Genomic DNA, 18,629 nt, shown 5'->3' with positions numbered 1-18,629 from the left:
AAGGAAAATTAATGGTGACGCACCAATTCTTTGGCAGTATTTTTTCTAAAAAAGGCAAAGGCCCCATATTTTAAATTCTGGACGTTGAATGGCCCATATTTTAGGGGGATGTCACGGGCACGACGAAAATGTCCCAAATAGCGCCTATTGACTGATGGAAAAACTATGTTACCTCGATTTATCTATACTAATATTATAAAGCTGAAGAGTTCGTTTGTTTGAACGCGCTAATCTCAGGAACTACTGGTCCGATTTGAAAATTTCTTTCAGTGTTAGATAGCCCATTTATCGAGGAAGGCAAGTTTTTATCCCGGTACGGGAAGTAGTTCCCACGGGATGCGGGTGAAACTGCTGGCAGAAGCTAGTTTTTAATAAACTACGCATGCTTAACCACTTCACTGTCCACGATGCAGACACAATAGTTAAACAATCGGTGTGTATCACATATGACTCATAGGGCAGGGAAGTTACACAAAATAAGTATAACTTACTAAACTACACAGAAAGTGCACATTGTCAGAAAGACAATGTTAGACAAAGTTCACGATTTCAGATGTATTTTCTAATTTTTTAAGGTAGTTAACAACGTAAATAACTCAACAAATTCATGAAATATTCAGTACGAACAACAATGACTGATGAATAGTAGTACTAGGTACTCGCCTTCATACCACTGTCTTTCATGTGTCGGATTTTGAAATGTAACTGATGATTACGTTGGATTAAATACAAAGCGCAATCTGTATTTTTCAAATAAATAGATACGACTTTTATTTTATTAAATTACCTAACGGAAAAATTTACTAGGTATCTTTCCACATTTTACACCTCAAAACAAACCGAATTTTTAAGGATTTCATATCATAAGGTAATGATTTAATGAACGATTTTCAGGTTATTATGTGCGACGGGAGTGGAATATCCCGTCAGCTGCAAAAATTAATTTTAATTTTCATTAAGGCATCGAAGCACTGCTCAGCTCAAATACGTGCGAGGGTCATTCAATCGCGGAGAATCTTAACACCGCGATTCAGGAATTAACGTTTAGTGAACAGCGCCATCTATCGTACCGTGAGAGCACTAAAAGTCTGTTGGTAGAAGTTGGATTACACGGATTTCGGCACGGTAGTCAAACTACAATATTTACTGAACAAAGCAGGATAAAAATATATTATGAAAATGTCATCAAAAATGATTCTTACATTTAAGCTAACAGCAAAACTGTGAGTTATCATTTCTGAAAGAAAAACATTCTTCAAAACTTTATTCCGTGGAGATCTAACGTCTCCATCATTATCAAGAATACAAGGGTCTTCAACGCCAGCAGAATTCATTGCAAACGGTCAACTGCCATGCAATTATGACCCCTATCTCTGAGCAATAAAGTCCAGGATTAAAAAGGATCGTTTGAAAAATTGCTTCCATTCGTCAGCATCTCAAGCCATTTACGGCAATTTTTATTGCTTTGCTGTGCTCAAGATGGCGGGAAAATACACTGAAACGACATTGTAGTCTTATGTACAAAATAAAAATAAATTGCGACGGCAAAGAGTCATAGAAAATAATTTAAACTTTATAAATATGAAGGTAGGACGAGAGTTTTGTAATGAAAAAGGTTTTCGGATAAATATTATCTAAATTTTTGAGAGTTCTAAAAATGATAACGATTTACCTATTTACTTGTTTGAATTTTGCAGTGCTTTATTTTAATATTTTTGGTTTTATGGCCTCTTTAATAGAATAAAGAGTACCTACCTAATTAATAAAAAAAAACCGGCCAAGTGCGAGTCGGACTCGTGCACGAAGGGTTCCGTAAATTACAGTTAAATCAACCTATCTCAAAAACTATAAGAGATACTTTGATCAAACCAAAAATCGTTGAAAGAGTTAATTAGCATGCATCACCTCTATTTTTTTTAGAATTTTATACCCCGTAGTTATAAAAATAGAGGGGGGGGGACATACTTTTTACGACTTTGAGAGCTGATATCTCAAAAACCGTTCACTTTAAGAAAAATGTTTTTAAGAAAACTTTATATCATTTTAAAAGACCTTTCCATTGATACCCCACACGGGTATGTACATCGAAAAAAAAAATTTCATCCCTCAGTTACATGTATGGGGGGCCCCAGCCCCAATTCTTTTTTTTACTATTTAGTGTCATATTTTTGTAGCGGTTCATACAACACATATTCCCATCAAATTTCATCACTGTAGTACTTATAGTTTCCGAGTAAATCGGCTGTGACAGACGGACAGACGGACAGACGGACAGACGGACATGACGAAACTATAAGGGTTCCGTTTTTGCCATTTTGGCTACGGAACCCTAAAAACGTCAAGCAACTAAGCGAAAGCACGGTCACGTTTTTTGTTGTCAGGTACGTTATTTAGTTACTAATTCCTATTGTTGAAGCCTAAAAGAACTTTAAGTGACTTTTCTTCGTTAATGAGTAATTCTACGAGCAATGAACGTGCCAGGGCACTTATTTCCAATGCCTAAGTTGCTAATTGTATTAAGAATTGAGGGTAGGTAGGTAGACACTTTATTGATAGTGAAATAAGTATACAAAAGCATCTCACCGGAAAAAATGAGGAAGGAAGCAGGAATTTTAAATTAATGTGGTGGTGAACACAAATCGTATATTATTTAATTTGATTGCATTTAATGCCTATTGATGAGATTCCATGAGACACCAAAATACCCAATAAAACTATTTGCAGCAATAAAGCCCACTTACTTATTGTTTAAAGCGTATCTGAATTTAAAAAGGCATTGACGCTTCACCAAGTATTTAAAAATATATTGTGTACTAATTTATTCGATGAGCTTTAACTTTGTTTTATGTGTGTTTTTTTTTTTGAGGAAATGTAGTTTTGAATTTATATGATTATCAATTTAGCCAATTTCGGTGCCAGATTTTAAGCAAACCTATCTTTGTTTTTTTCTGCAGCCCGTTATGTAATTTTGTGTCAAATAAACCTATAAAATAAAAGCTCTTTCGAAAAGATGATGACAAAAATATTCAGCAGTATTGTTGTTCATCTTTTAGTAATTGCTAGGTCCTGATTTAAGTTAATTTCGATCGTATTAAAATTCAACCAGCAATGTTAGGCGATTCTATTTCCTAAGCTATTAACAGTTATATCGGTTTGGAAGTAACATTACTTATTCAAGTCACACCGGTCGAAAGGTTAGCCATTGAATATTGAATTTTACGGGTCAAATGGGTATTGAGGAGATGCGATTTTGCCATCTGCATTGAATGAAACAAAATAATTAAGTTTGGCTTGGTTGTGATTCTTTTATTTTTTTTGTCCATGGTTCCATTTATTTTGTTACATTTTAAAATGAGTACAAAGCGCTCATTCATTTTATGTGTATGTGTTTCATAGTAATACAACACGTGCAATTTAAACACATGAAATATTGACATTGCATAATGCATAAGATAATGACAAAAGACAATGTTTTTTAAATATTTGATGACAGATTAGGAGTGTAAAATATTTACTTTCAGATAAAAATATCTTGGTAACAATGTTACGAGAAATACTATAGTATCGTAGAGGTTTTTGACTTTACAATGTCAGTGTTGTTTGAAGCAACAATACATATTTATATAGTACATTTTATTAGAGGAATATCGGCTGAGGTACATACAAAAATATTTTCTGTCAACGCATTATTCACAATTCGGATTCAAAACTTTCGTTAACTTCTCCCTTCTTCTGTTTTTTCATTTCCAAAAATGGCAACGTAAATAGTCGTTGGTTTTTCGCCAAGTCTTCTGCATCATCAAATGTATGTGGCATATCCTTTCTGGCTGTCTCTGGTAAGCCCAAAGCTATTAAGCCACCAATACCAGCAATACAGCCTACAACTACTAATGGTAGCCAGTAGATGTATACTTTCAAATATACAATGTATGGTGAAAGACATGTTGCTACATATCCACAGATATGAACTATTGATACTCCTGATCCTCTTACAGATGTAGGTAAAATCTCAGCAGCCCATTGCATGCACGCACTATAAGACATGTTCACAGCAAATCGTGCAACTACTGCGAACACCACTGATTCTATACCACTAGCAAACACAGTGAGCAAACAGAATATAAAGCTGACAAACATGACTCCGATTGTCAACCATCTCCTACCTAAAATGTCCATTATAAAGGCAACTATGATCATCGATGGGAACTCAGTAAATGAGACCAAAGAGAATGACATGAAGAAATCAAAGTCTAATTGACCTATACTCCTAACTAATCCGTCAAATACAATAGTACAGCACATGTACTCAAAACATATAAGTAGGAACATTTTTCTTATGACTGGCCTCTTCAGAATCTCCAAACAACTTTCTGATTGTTCCTCTTTCGCATTATTTGCTGAAAGTTTGAATTGTTCTATAAGTTTTGGCGGTATTTCTTTTCTATTTATCCGACCTATTACAAGTACTTTTTTGACAGCTTCATCAATACGACCTTTCGATAACAGCCATCTAGGGCTTTCTGGTAAGATTAGTGGCGAAAATACAGCTAATGCTAAAGGCAAACTAGTGACTAGAGAGATAGTTTTCCAATGGCCGCAGGCTAGTGCTATCCAAGGGAGGGCAGTGACGAAGAAGCAGTAAAATATAGCAAAGGACAGATTTGCAATCATAGTCCTGTACTTAGGAGCGATGTATTCCAACACGAGCAGGTACGCCATGATCATGCAGTTATCATAAGCTGCACCCATGACGAACCTTGCAGCGGCAAACTGCATAAAATTTTGAGCAAATGTACTGGCAAATCCTCCGATGCAACCCAAGAGGCTGCTAATCACAGCGGCTGGCACTCGTCCAAATCGATCAGATACCCATCCAATTATAAATCCACCAATAATTGATCCAAAGAAGAAAATTGATTGAGCTGAAGCCTGATAACTGTTCTTTTCACACACCCATTCTAATTCACTTGAAATGGTAGGGTATGGTATTTCAGTCTTGTTGAATTCCCATCCATATTGACATGGTATCGTACTCCACGTTGGATCTGGCGTCTGACTCGTCGCTAACACCTCGGTCCAATTAGCCACGTACATCTTGCATTGTGAGTATCCAAATCTTGCAGTCTCATCTTTGGGTATACCGAGATCTCTTCTTTGTATATCAGTTAGGTTTTCTAACTCAGGAATCTTGCACCAGTGGTTGGGCGACACTTCCGTTATGAACATCTGAGAAAAGTACACGAAGACTCCAAACGCGTAGAATGGAAGTGTGGCAATAAACAGTAGCAGTTGATAACGTCCAAATTCACCAGCTGACGATATGAGGTCATCATAATCAACAGTATCTTTCGCCTTTTCCACTTTGCTACCTATTTCTATTTCATTAGTTTTAGAAGACATTTTTATTTTTGTTTTCTCAGATGCGTCTTCTTTGACAAACTTAATTAAACTGATTAAACAATATTTCGGTCGCGTCTTTTATTATGTCAGTGACATTCTGTGCAAAGATAGCATGCTAAATCTGTAATAGCGTTTGTTGAAGGCTTCGTTAAATAAATATTGGCTTATCTTTGACGACAACGTAATTTCATAATAATGATGGAGATTAAGTAAATTTCCATCTGATTTATACCTACTTGTGAGTGTTTATACTCCCTTGAAACAGCTTCTGTTCAAGATGAAGGCAATCTGGTACGAATCGACATATATACTTATATTGTTCTGCCTGCTTATTAATTTGCCACATTTGATGAACTTTCTCTAAGGTATTTCTGAAAATTAATATCCTAAATATTTTGTACCCGTTTATGAAAATTTATCGAGCAAATTATTATATTAATTTCTTTGATCTCAAAAATGTTCATATCTGTATAAAATACATTCCGTTTTCTATGAAACAGGAAAACCCTTGTGGCAAGATTTACACGTGTAAACGGTAAATAAATATAGAATCTTTAATTAAATTGTGCATTTATGAAGTAACCTTTAGTCTACGCGTACCCTGCAGACTTAACCGCCGACTGTCGGCCCGTTGGTAGGAAAAATCGTGAATTAAATTCGAATAAATACCTCATCGTTGTTACGTATGTACATCCATTCATTTTCGTACTAATTTATGAGCTCAAATCAACTATCGGCCGACTAAAAGTGCGTGTGCAATGTGCGCAAGCTCTAAGAGAGCAGACCACATAGTCAGCGGACAGGGGTCGGTTGCCCCGATGGGTGGTTTTTTAAGAAACTTGTGATTTATATGTATTAAAGTTCTTAATCAGTCTGTCACCGGATACCTGGGGCCCGATTCTCCTAAGTTAATATTGTCAAAATCGAATAGAAATTGAATCGCAATATGATCGCAATAGCAGTTTTAACCTTATCGGGCATTCTGCTACTAATATAAGACCAATCGTATTCCAATGGCATTCGATTGGTTTGCGATTGGTCTGCTATTTTGGTGATTTTGGTCTATACGGTAGTTTGCTGTATAATAATTTTGCAATCGTAAATCATTTGCAGACAAAATGATTATTGAATGACAGAAAAGGATAAAAACGTTTATTTCAAAGAAAAATAGCGGAATGCCACATACGCTTCAATCGTAATCGAGTCTCACCAAGTCGCACCATTTTTTTTTTTTTTGGAAGGGGGAAAATCCTCATGGACTTCCCTCCACCTGGGGTCGGTGGAGGGGGTGTGCCGGACTCTTACCGGCTAAAAACCCACCCAGTGTTGCCTTCTATTACCTATTGTCGAGGGCACGGGTATCGCCAAAGCATTCTTCCGCACCCCCGACAGGTATTGGCCCGCCAGATGTTCAAAGGCGGGCCCCGTCAACCTCTGTGGCCGTCACCCAGCGGCCACAGCAAACTCTACTAAGAGAGGCGCGCGCAACACAACGCCACCGTCTCGAGGCCTGTTCCTGGTCGGATGACAGACGCCCCTAGTCTGTCGCCCGCAGGCCGCGCCCTATGGTGGCCGGAGATCAGCCACCCTGCGACGCCCACCACGTCTGCTGCGGGCGGGGAGAGAGGAAGCAGTTTCTCTCTCCCTTTCCGCCGCCTCCTTTAAAACCATCACATCCTCACAAAAGGAGGCGACGGCGTTCCACCCTTCTTCGCTGCCGACCATGCAGGACACGACAGCCGGCAGCGAAAGACTTCCCGCAGCATCTACCGCTGCCGCTAGGTTACGGCGCTGCGTTGCCCATGCTGGGCATTAAACCAACGTGTGCAGCGCCGAGTCCTCGCTGCAGATCCCACAGTGGTGGCATTCGGGCGTGGGCTCCCGGCCTATGCGACACAGGAACTTTCCGAAACACCCATGCCCGGTAAGAACCTGTGTCAGGCGGAAGCTGAGGGCGCCGTGGCTTCTCTCCAGCCACTCCTTCATAACGGGCCTGATTGCCGCGACAACGGCGTGCCCTGCCGTGGGTCGCGCAAGTCGCTGCTCCCATTCCACCATTAACACCTGGCGGAGCTCTGCCCTGCGCGCCTCAACTTGTCGAGGCACGAGGCACTCACCCCGCTGCACTGCTTCCTCGCGCCATGTATAGAGTGACGCGAGGACTTTACCGTCTAGGTCCCATGGTGGGGATCCGGCTAGGAGGCATGCCGCTTCAAAGGAGATCGTACGGTATCCCCTTATGACCCTGATGGCCATCGCTCGCTGAGGTCTTCGCAGCACTGCAAGATTGCGGGCCGTCAGGGTGTTCGCCCACACTGGCGCGGCGTAGAGCGCCATCGCCCGCACGACCCCCATATAGAGCCTCCGGCAGGTGGTATTGGGTCCCCTGAGGTTGGGCAGCAGGCGTGAGAGCGCAGAAGCTGCGGCCAACAATCGGGGAGCAAGACGTTGGAAATGCGGCCCGAAGTCCCACCGACTGTCGAGAACGAGACCGAGGTATTTCATCGTCGATTCGACAGCGATGGTGACCCCTCCTACTACGATGTTGGACCCCGGAGGTGGCTTCTTCCTCGGCCCATGGAAGCAGAGGGCCTCAGACTTGTGCAAGGCCACCTCGAGGCCAAGACGCCGGATCCTTCCCACGACCTGCGCGACACTGGCTGTGGCCCGAATGGCCGCCTGTCGGTACGTCTTCCCACGTGCTGTTACTAGCGTGTCGTCAGCGTAGCATATCACGCTGACGCCGTGGAGAAGCGCACCGCGCAGGACCCAATCGTATCCAGTGTTCCACAGGAGAGGGCCGAGAACCGACCCCTGAGGAACACCGCACGTCATCTCTCGACGACCCCATCCTTCTCGACCCGGGTACACCACAGCTCTTTCTGACAAATAGGCCCCGATTATGCGACGGAGGTACCCTGGCACTCCATGAAAACGGAGCGCCTCCTTTATGGTATTCCAGGGCAGGGTGTTGAACGCGTTGGCGATGTCGAGCGACACCGCCAAGACCACCTCGCCCCGGGCGACTGCTTCCTCCGCCAGGACCCTCACGCGCATGATCGCGTCAACTGTTGAACGCCCCTTACGGAAACCGTACTGGTTGTCCGCCAGATCTGGCCCCTCTCCGGTCATGTGCTGAATAAGGCGGTCGGCGATGATTCGCTCAAAGATTTTTCCCACCTCATTCAGCAACACAATGGGCCTGTAGGCAGATGGTGAGTCTGCGGGCGTCCTCCTTCTTGAGCAGGACCAGCTTTCCGACCTTCCACTGGTGGGGAAACTGACCCTGCTGCAGACATGCGCTCAAGAGTCCTGCAAGTCGGGGCCCGAGAGCCTTTATGGCCAGAGCCCATACTCGGCCTGGAATGCCATCGGGCCCTGGGGCGGTGTTTTTGATACGAGCGACCGCCACTCTCAACTCTACCTGGGTCACTTCGGGCACGTCGTCGTCGTCGACCTCTGCGTTGAGCATGCTCCAAGGCGGAACCATGGCGGGTGGGTTATGCTCCGGTCTCAGGGGGAATAGAGCGCTAACCACATCCTCCAAAAGTTGTGGCTGCAGAGTCTGGGACAGTGGGGGAGCCCACTGGCGCAACTTACCCCTGACCATACGGTAGGGGCGACCCCAAGGGTCACGATCTAGTGTCGCCAGTAGTTCCCTTTGAGCCTCTGCTTTGGCCTTCCCGATGGCCAGCTGGAGAGCGCTCTTTGCCTCCCTGTAGGCCTCGTAGAGTTCCGCCTCTTCGGCCGTCGCTGTAAAGGGGCGACGGCGTCTTCTTCGGTACCTGGCATACTGGCGGCGCACTTCCACACATGTGATGCGCAGCTGTGCAATCTCCTGTGTCACCAAGTCGCACCAGGTCGAACGTGAATCATATGTCGCTTAAGTGAATCGGGCCCCAGGGGCCCGATTCTCCTAATTTTTATAATTTTTTTAATTTTAATCATTTTAATGTGCGCACTCACATACATTTTCGTACTTATATATAAACTATCGGCCGACTAAAAAGTCTTCAGTGTGCGGTTACTCTTAGCCATGAAGTAAATAATTGCTATTAATAGTAAGTAGTCTGACAAGGTGGTTTACAATACGTGATTTCTTATCAGGATGTTAATAGTCCCAACACATGTAGGTATAAATATAACGACTGTATTTTCTATATTTGTCACTTTCTTGTATTTCTCCTCTATTATTACCTAGTACTACTTTTAAGATTTCGATAACCTTAAATAGTTTAAACATGTACATAATTATGGTTATAATTTGTGTTATAAGTCTGTTGGTTCTTATTTATGTTTTCTGTCATCATCACAATTTCATATTTCTTCATTCATTAGCTCTCAAGTATTAGTAGTCATTCTCCGAGCCTTTTTCCCAAACTATGTTGGGGTCGGCTTCCAGTCTAACCGGATGGAGCTGGGTACCAGTGCTTTACAAGGAGCGACTGCCCTATCTGACCCCCTCAATCCAGTTAGCCGGGCAACCAAATACCCCTTGGTTAGACTGGTGTCAGACTTACTGGCTTTTGACTACCCGTAACGACTGCCAAGGATGTCCAATGACAGCTCTAAAGTATTAGTAGTAAACTATTCTCCAAGTTAATTTCTTGTACAAATCCATCACTAGACTAGGTACTTATAGAACTTCATCCACAAACCTCGGTTTGTGGGATTAAACAAACTTCTATAAGTAGTTCGATCAAAGTGACAAACATTTCGAAATTCTGGCTTCTACAACCGCTAATGAGCATAACATCAATATACAAACAAACAAACTTTTGATTAAATGAAAACCACTTAACTTCCTTAAGCAGTCTTACCAGTGTAAAGTACTAATGTACTTGTTAAATTAACTAGGACTTTTAAATTAAACTGGATTTTGACCATGAAACCATGTATGTGTGAAATAGTTAAATGTTCTTTGGTTAATTTAGCATACCTTTCTCTTACCAGTTCCCGACTGGTTAGCTTGCGTTTGAAAAGAACTCAGATTAAATGTCTCTAAGGTACCATCTATATACCCAGCAGGGACCAAAGCCTGCCGGTGCTGTGGGATTGTTCGAGTTACCGCGGCCCTGGTAAACATAAAAGGCTTAAGAAGGAACGTGATAGGTTTGAGGCAGCAAGAGTCTGACACTCGCTCACGCTGCTAACCCACAACGGGAGGAGTCATTTGATGAAAAAAAAGTACAATCTATATTAGTGACAAATACTATTCAAATCGGTCCTACCATTTTTGCGCAAAGCATTTAAAACAAACTGTAGCAAGAATCGAGGTAGATTTTAAGACTTTCTTGATCGGAAGGTTGTATAAATTCTTACTTGAGTTGTAAGTTGGAAACTTTTCTCCAGGGAAATTCGTGTTCCGGACCAAAGATCGAAGTACTTCAATCGGTTAGTTATATATTTATTGATGTTGGTTTACCTCCATTGAACATTTATGATTTTCCTGCATTTACAGTTTATTGGAGGACCTTTTACTAGTATTGAGTGTGTTTCTAGTAGATTACTCTAGAATCAACATTTAATATTTATAATTCATTTGTGGTAAATAGTTTATTACCTTTGTATTTATAAATATGTAGATTTTATGTGTCATATATTATATAGTCTTGTTCTCATGTCATGTAATATGTAAAATAAACTAAAGTTGTAGGCATGTGTAAAAAAACAATAAGAGAATACAAAAATTAACTAATGTAGTAATATTGTATAATACAGCCTATTTTGAAGAAAATGAATAAATTAAAATTTAAAACAAAATTGAGTGTCTTCAAGTAAAATGTGTTAATAGATATCTGCCCCACATTATAACGATAAAGTTCTCTTCAAACTAAGCGATATAGAAATTCTTATTTCATTTTATTTTCTGTCCTCGAACCATACAATTGAATTGATAAAGAGTGTTAGTATGTAGCTCGAACGTGTCTGGAATGAGGGTACAACGACAAAATGTGGAACAAAAGGATATACGGGCAATCATGTGTGTCATTTCGAAAATCTTATAGGAAATGGGGCTTTTTACTGGCAATTTAAAATCGACAATGTTATTTTAGTATTTGGCTATTGTAACGGGAATTGGCACGAATGAGTTATAATATTGTAGTTGGGTTGCAGGATTGTTCGAAAGAGTTAGAAAGCCTTTGTATACAAAGCACTACAGAAGAAAGAAAGGCGGGTTTTAGTCAGTAAACTTCTGATACTACGTCTCGCTGCTCAGCCGGAAGGATTACCTAATGATAGGCGCAGACAGTATGTATAACAAATAATTTTTATTTTAGTTTTCTAACTAACCAAATCATTCCATTTTCATCATACAATCATTACTTCCTTAAAAAAAACAGCATTTTATGGACAGGTAAAAGTATAAAAAAAAACATTTAGAAATCGGATTACTTTTGTCCAAAGTCCCAACGTGATCCGATTGTCCTTTTCGTTTTAACGAGAAGGTACGTTGTCAGCGTGTACCTATTGGGATACGATTGTTATACGGGGACAAAGCGGTCGAACTTTCTAGAACAAATGATAGGTTGCCTAGATCTATCTGTATAAGTATAGATCTGTGTATAGGTATATACAATTCTATAAGTGTATGCTGATATTACAATGCTGAAGAGTTTGTCTGTTTGCCTGAACACGTTCTCAGGAAAAATGGCCCGATTTGTAAAGTTCTTTCAGCGAAAGATAGCTCTTTGAGGCTTCTTTTTATTCGGGTGCACTTAGTCGTGAAACCACGAGGAACAGCTAATCTGTATTATCATGAAATATGCATCATGAAATATGCATCATGTAATATCAGCTACTATCATGAACAGCTAGCATTTTTTTATTTTCTAAAGAACTGCATGTCGATTCTATAAAATATCACAACTCACTTCGACATCACTCTCACTTCGACTTCGATCTAAAGGTAGAATTCCGTGGACGCGACAATAGTCAACCTATGAAAATGTATGGCACCGTTGTCGAGGCCCGTGACAGTCGCGCGCGGCCGACGAATTTCGTAAGCTGCTCGCGGCATTGTCAAAAATTTAATTCTGATTTTACTAAAATTCTATAGATGTTATTAAGCGCTAGACCATGTTGAGAAGCGTACGGCCACAAAATACATAGGTACAGAAGTCAATCTCATGTATGTACTTCACTTTTCATGCCTAAACTCGGCGGTCGCGCTAGGGTCGTCAACTTTTTTATGCGCATAAAACTAACGTGGTAGTGGTACTCGTAATTATTTGATTTATTGTTGAGAATAAAACAGGAAAAATGAAATATAAACCAATAGTAATAAAATATTTAATGTGGCATACATGAGGTTAATAAACACTTTCAACGGAAATTCGTTTGAACGAGATACCGAACTTTTTCAGAAACCGCAATTTATAATTTTGTTATTCATACATATATAGGTACTTACTTATTACTCTTTACTTGCGAAAAAAATATTTTTGTATGTAATGGGTTGGTACAGTCCCTGATCTAAGCTTGCTTCTACCTACAGAAACCTTGATGTGCGAGTTTTATTTCGTCTACCTTACAACATACTCTCGCCATGATCACAAAAATTATCAACTCCTACTAGTAATAATCTTTGAGGGTAGGTTGGGAGGTTCGCCTGGGTCGACACTAGCAAAACTTATTACGGCATTGGGCCAGAGGCCGCCGGGGCGCTTACCTACCCACCTAACTGTACCTACCTACTGCGTTTATTAAAAGAACCATCGAAATATGAGAAAATAAGTAGGTCCATACTATATGTAATACGGCAGGCTAAAAAACGACAGTTCACTGTTTATTGTTGTATTAAAACAACCGTCCACTGAACAATTATAATACGACTTTTTTTGTTGCTCCATTATTACTTTTTCTTTTGTTATTAAAATTAAAAATATTACAGTCAAATTACAGTTAGGTAGGTATCAAAACGCGTGCACATTTATCTACCTTGTGTGTGACGCGCGTATCTCAAGAAAACGGCAGCCCCGCTCGCACTGTTTTGAGTTGTTTTGAGACAGCGCGTCTGTGAACACGCACACATAGACACCTATGTCTGCGTGACTCGAACGCGCTTTATATGTAGATTGACTTCTGTACCTATGTATTTTGTGGTACGGCCGCGAGCGGCTCACGAAATTCGTCGTCCGCGCGCGACTGTCGCAGCCCTCGGCAGCGGTGCCATACATTTTCATAGGTTGACTTTTGTCGCGCGCGGCTGCGACAATCGCGACCCACGGAATTCTACCTTAAAGTTTCGTGATTGACATTGTCAAACTACACTAGCGCTACACTATCGAGCGTGTTGACAAGTTGAACTAAATCAAAGTCGAGATTTTGACAGATCTGTCAAAATCTGTCTATCTATAGGGGAGGTAGGGGAGAGATGGGCAGTTGGAGACATGATCAAATCAGAATAAAGGGGGTCCTTTTATTCTGATTTCTGATCATAGTTTTGTTTTTTTTTTATTGGGTAGTTTACGTTACCGACTGGTAACGGTGTTCATCCATAGACTATCTGTCATTTCTGTGAGTTGTCAAGAACAAACACTCGTAAAAGTACTTAAATATTTTGTTGCGGTTTCGGATCGTTATAAAGAGAAAACTAATGAAAGGTATGTGTATTTTCTATTATTAATTATTGATTGTCAAAATCTCCAGTTACAATTATAGTAAGTCGATGCAATCCACACCTATTATACCTTTAGAAGAGAGTACTACAGCAATAGTTAATGGGCCCCACGTTTTTATTTTAGTCTAATATGACCGGGACCACCTACGTAGGTTGACAGGTAAGTAACTATTTTTTATTTTCTAGTTTTCAGTGCACATAAGATAAAACCGTTTAACTTAAAAGTTTTTTTACCGATTTTTTTTTTCATAAACTAAGTCAAAAGTGTCCAATGCTCCCTATGGTAGGGAGGCTTGGACATACCATGTAATGTATAATTTGTAAATTTTTGCTCTTCTTCGTCAGTGAAAATTTGTGAGGTTATAGAATCTTGTTTCAGGTACCGTTGCCAACTTGATCTAGAGACTATTATATTTAAAATAGTGTTTAAATATCATTTATCATTCTTGGCTAGTGGCAGTTACCAGAAGGTTATTAAGGAGGGCATCAGAACTTATTTATCGCAACCGTCTGCATCTCGTTGCATAAATGAAGTAGTGGAAGCTCTGAACAATCCGGCCGTAGTAAAAAAATATATAAGGTTTCCTCAAAATCAGCAAGAAAGGCAAATTGGCGCTGTCAGTATTTTTCTTGTAGGGTAAGCATAGATTATATTCACAGCACGAATTTAGAGATTCCTGTTTATTTTATACTTAAAAGCTGCCTCAAATTCCTTACAATAACAAATTATAACTAAACATCATATTTAGCTAAAATTCTGTGTCAAAACTGATAAAATTAAAAACTGATTAATCTCGGTTGACATTTTGTCGAGTGGGGAAGTCACTAGCACAGCATTGGTCGATGTCGAGCTCACTTCACTTCGCAAGTGATTAGGTGATGTTTACAGAATGCAAAATCAAGGTCGTTCTGAATCGAATGCGAAGTGAGAGTGAATAGCGAAGTGAAATGCGAGTTGTTGTTCGATTTTTATAGAATCGACGTGCAGGCAGGCCTTGGCCCTGTTGCGCCCCACTGGGGTTGCTGACAGTATTCTACTTGTGTAGGCCTTTCATTTGATACCCATATTGAGGGGGCTGTGCCATTTTGTGCCGGCGGCCATATTGGATTTAATTAAAGGTGTATACAAAATTTCAGACCAATCGGTTGACAGGAAGAGGGTGAAATTTGAATTACTAAATTTGATCCAAGAATAAATAATAAAACAAACGGGGTGAGCTAAATAAAACCGTTTAAATATCTCGTAATGTTGAAACTGATTGTAATTTTTAGGAAAGCTCTTTCATTACATCTAGCCGAATATAAGAAATGGCAATAAAAGTTGATAATGATCTGTAAAATCTGATTTTTTATGCAATAAATTGTGAAAAAGTGCCCATCCCTCCCCTACCTCCCCTAAAGTATGAAATGACATTACGAATCGAAGTGAAATGCGAGTTGTTGATCGAGTTTTATAGAATCGCAGTACTGAAGACTCCGAAACTACTAAACCAATTTGAAAAATTTGCCGTTGGATACCTAGAATATCCCTGAGTAACATAGGCTTTATTTTTTCCGGGTACGTAGGTACCTACGTACGAACAGCTGGTTTGATATAATTATGAAACACATGTGGTACAGCAAACTATGATTGAGTGCAAAATAATGTTCAGCTCATATACTGAGTGTTAAAAAATTATCGTTATTATAGTTACCAACAATTATGTTGGAGATAGAGTGCTTTGTGTATTAAATTAGTAACTGTATTAGCTGTTTGTTCGCGTAATGTGGAAATAATCTTCTTTCCCAGATAAAATGGACACTCTAACTAGGTATGTTTAGGAGCTTGCTAGCACTTCACTCATGGCCACGGTCGTTGCATTGCGTTGCGAAACTTCGGAAAAATAGGAAGGTATTGTACCTTTATAATCAGTATCCCGTTTATTTATAAAGAGTCTCATCAGTCATCAAAATTTTGCCCAATTCGCTACGGTCGTTTCGGCATGAGAATAAGCAGAAAAGACCAACCCAAATGTTAGGAAAGTTAGGGACTAACTCTTAGTAGTTTGGATAACTTAAGTGTATCAATCTAGAGCTGTTAGGTATGTTTGTGCCAAAATATTGAACAAATTGATGCTTTTAGTGCGATGTAATTGAGTGTAAAACTTTACGGGTTAGACTCTATTCCAATTTGTAAAACAACCCTTGAGATAATTTGTGATCATTTGCCACTTCATTTAAATTGATGTAATTAAACAGCCTTAAGAAGGCTGTTTAAAATATAAACTTACTGAATATTTACATACTTATTACAGGTAAACGCAACTGGAGAAAGTGATAAAATAATTTTAAATGCAAACGCAAGATGCAAATTATTTTTGCTCTTAAAAAGTATACTGTTTATTGAAAATCTTGAAATATACTTTTTGATTAATTAATGGTTTCACAATAGTGTTTGCGAACGCATAAGACGAGCTGTTTCGTGTTGTAATTAAAATAAATTTAAAAAGTCTTCCGCACGTGAAACTAAAATTCCTTCAAAATACTTCTTTCAAATAAAATTCACGAGCAACAAAACTACCAATCCTAACAAACTACCGACTCTTCTAACGTGAGTACCGTAAAATGGAACGTACAAGTGTCGTACACTTGTGACACAAATTGTGTCGTACTTACACTTACTACAGTCTACATGCTTTCCGTTCCTTCAATACTTTCCTCTTATTTAAAATTGTGTAACAAACTAACGTACCTACATGCAATCTATTACATTTTTAGACCGATAGGGAATTTAATTTGTACCTAATAAGTAGGTATATAAATACTCGTTTCTAGTAATAACGGAAATTGATATCAGATAATAACATAATCATATTATGCACTTATTTGGTTTGCTAGGAAATTCCGTGTACAATGATTTCCGCGAAAATGTGGTCAGTTATTAATAACAAATAGTAATTTGATATACCAAAATATAAAATAACTAATTTAACTTCCCGGAAATGAACGCCCACTATTTCTAGTAAATAGAAATTATATCAATACAGCATAATTTTCTAAATGATAAATTAGCGTTATTATAGTTATAAATCACATTTATCCTACAAGTTATACGAATAATACCCATTTAGGCTTACTACAGTCCATATTTACATACAAAGTCCAATAAACGGGGCCGATATCTCAAAAGGGTTAGGCTCTCGTTACGGTAAGCGTTCAGTTAGCTAGGTACCCATTCGTCATAAATTGGATTAGTTTCGATTCTTCGACGATATCGTTAGGGACAACTTTTGAGAACTCCATTGGTTTGAGTTGTTAGATTGACAGCGAGAAACTCGGTTTCATTTTGTGAATTAGTTTTGAAAGTCGTGTTTGTCGAATTCGGTGGCAAAAATAAACAATGCGATAAATTAACTTTGACTTTTGGAACGGTGGATTGGTCCACAAGAAATCTGTAAATAAATTTCCGCTTGTATGTACCTAGTATTTTCTGTAGTAACATGCATTTAAATATTAACTTTAGTATTCCTAAATAATTTTACCTGGTAGCGTGAAACATTTTTACTTTTAAATAGATGGAGTAATTTTCGCACTTAATATGCTAGTTAATATTCTTGGACCTCATTTTAGGAGCATTTAATAAAATGCGAGCTTAAATTAAAATGTCATCTCTTCATTTATTTACTGACACGTAAAACAAAAAGAGCCCTGTTTTTTGCACTGACGTGTAAATTTACAAATTGCTGCCCATTTGTTGCATTTGTGAACTTTTTCATGGACGTTGGAAAAGCTTTTTTATGTTTTTAAATAACAGCCAAAGTAACAAAAACAATGTTGAGCTATATAAGGCATTGTTTGTCAGGTCTCTTCAATAAAAAGAAGGTTTGAGAATTGATCACGGACTTCATTGGCAAGCGAGATTGGCCACTTCAAACTTTTTTTTTCAACCGACTATTTAAAAAGAGAAGAATAATAAGTGTATAATGTATTTGTAAGTGTATTTCATTGTTTTGTATTCTCAGGGGTTTACTATTTTTCAGGGGCTTAAAGACACATTGTACTACCTATCACTTTAAAAGTTTCTAACACACATATTCTTGATAGAGAAACAAACTTTTCAATCTCTTGTTACTACTCTAACACAAAATACGTGGTCTATTAATATCACGCAAACTTCTGATAAAACATTAACGCCACAACCTTATCCCTAAGCATGGAGCAAGAAAAGATGAGCGGAGATGCTATAAGGCAGGTAGGTCAGACACCTTCTTATAGGTCAAGTAACTTACGGTAGGCGTGATCAAACGACCGCTTACTAGAAATAAGGAGACTTAAGACATCTGTCAAAGATTGTTATTTATTGATTGGTGATTTGAGTTTAAAAAAAAAATCGGTAAAAAAACTTTTAAGTTAAACGGTTTTATCTTATGTGCACTGAAAACTAGAAAATAATAAAAAAAAGTTACCTGTCAACCTACGTAGGTGGTCCCGGTCATATTGACCGGTCATATTAAAAACGTGGGGCCCATTAACTATTGCTGTAGTACTCTTTTCTAGAGGTATAATAGGTTTGGATTGCATCGACTTACTATAATCGTAACTGGAGCCGTAGCTCATGATCTACCAA

The 18,629-nt window shown here is 39.1% G+C and overlaps 1 protein-coding gene across 1 annotated transcript; it reads right to left on the bottom strand.

Annotated features, from left to right (window-relative positions):
- Window positions 1–3,280: 3,280 nt before the first annotated feature.
- LOC110374336 (carcinine transporter) lies at window positions 3,281–5,468 on the bottom strand. Its single transcript, XM_021332007.3, has one exon. It carries the CDS (start codon window positions 5,398–5,400, stop codon window positions 3,691–3,693), a length of 1,710 nt encoding a protein of 569 aa, XP_021187682.3. The 5' UTR covers window positions 5,401–5,468; the 3' UTR covers window positions 3,281–3,690.
- Between the last annotated feature and the right edge of the window lie 13,161 nt (window positions 5,469–18,629).

The sequence above is a fragment of the Helicoverpa armigera genome, chromosome 12, assembly GCF_030705265.1.
Source record: "Helicoverpa armigera isolate CAAS_96S chromosome 12, ASM3070526v1, whole genome shotgun sequence".
In the NCBI taxonomy this organism is placed as follows: Eukaryota; Metazoa; Arthropoda; class Insecta; order Lepidoptera; family Noctuidae; genus Helicoverpa; species Helicoverpa armigera.
The sequence above is the reverse complement of the archived record's forward strand: the minus strand, read 5'-3'. Positions and strand labels throughout refer to the sequence as shown.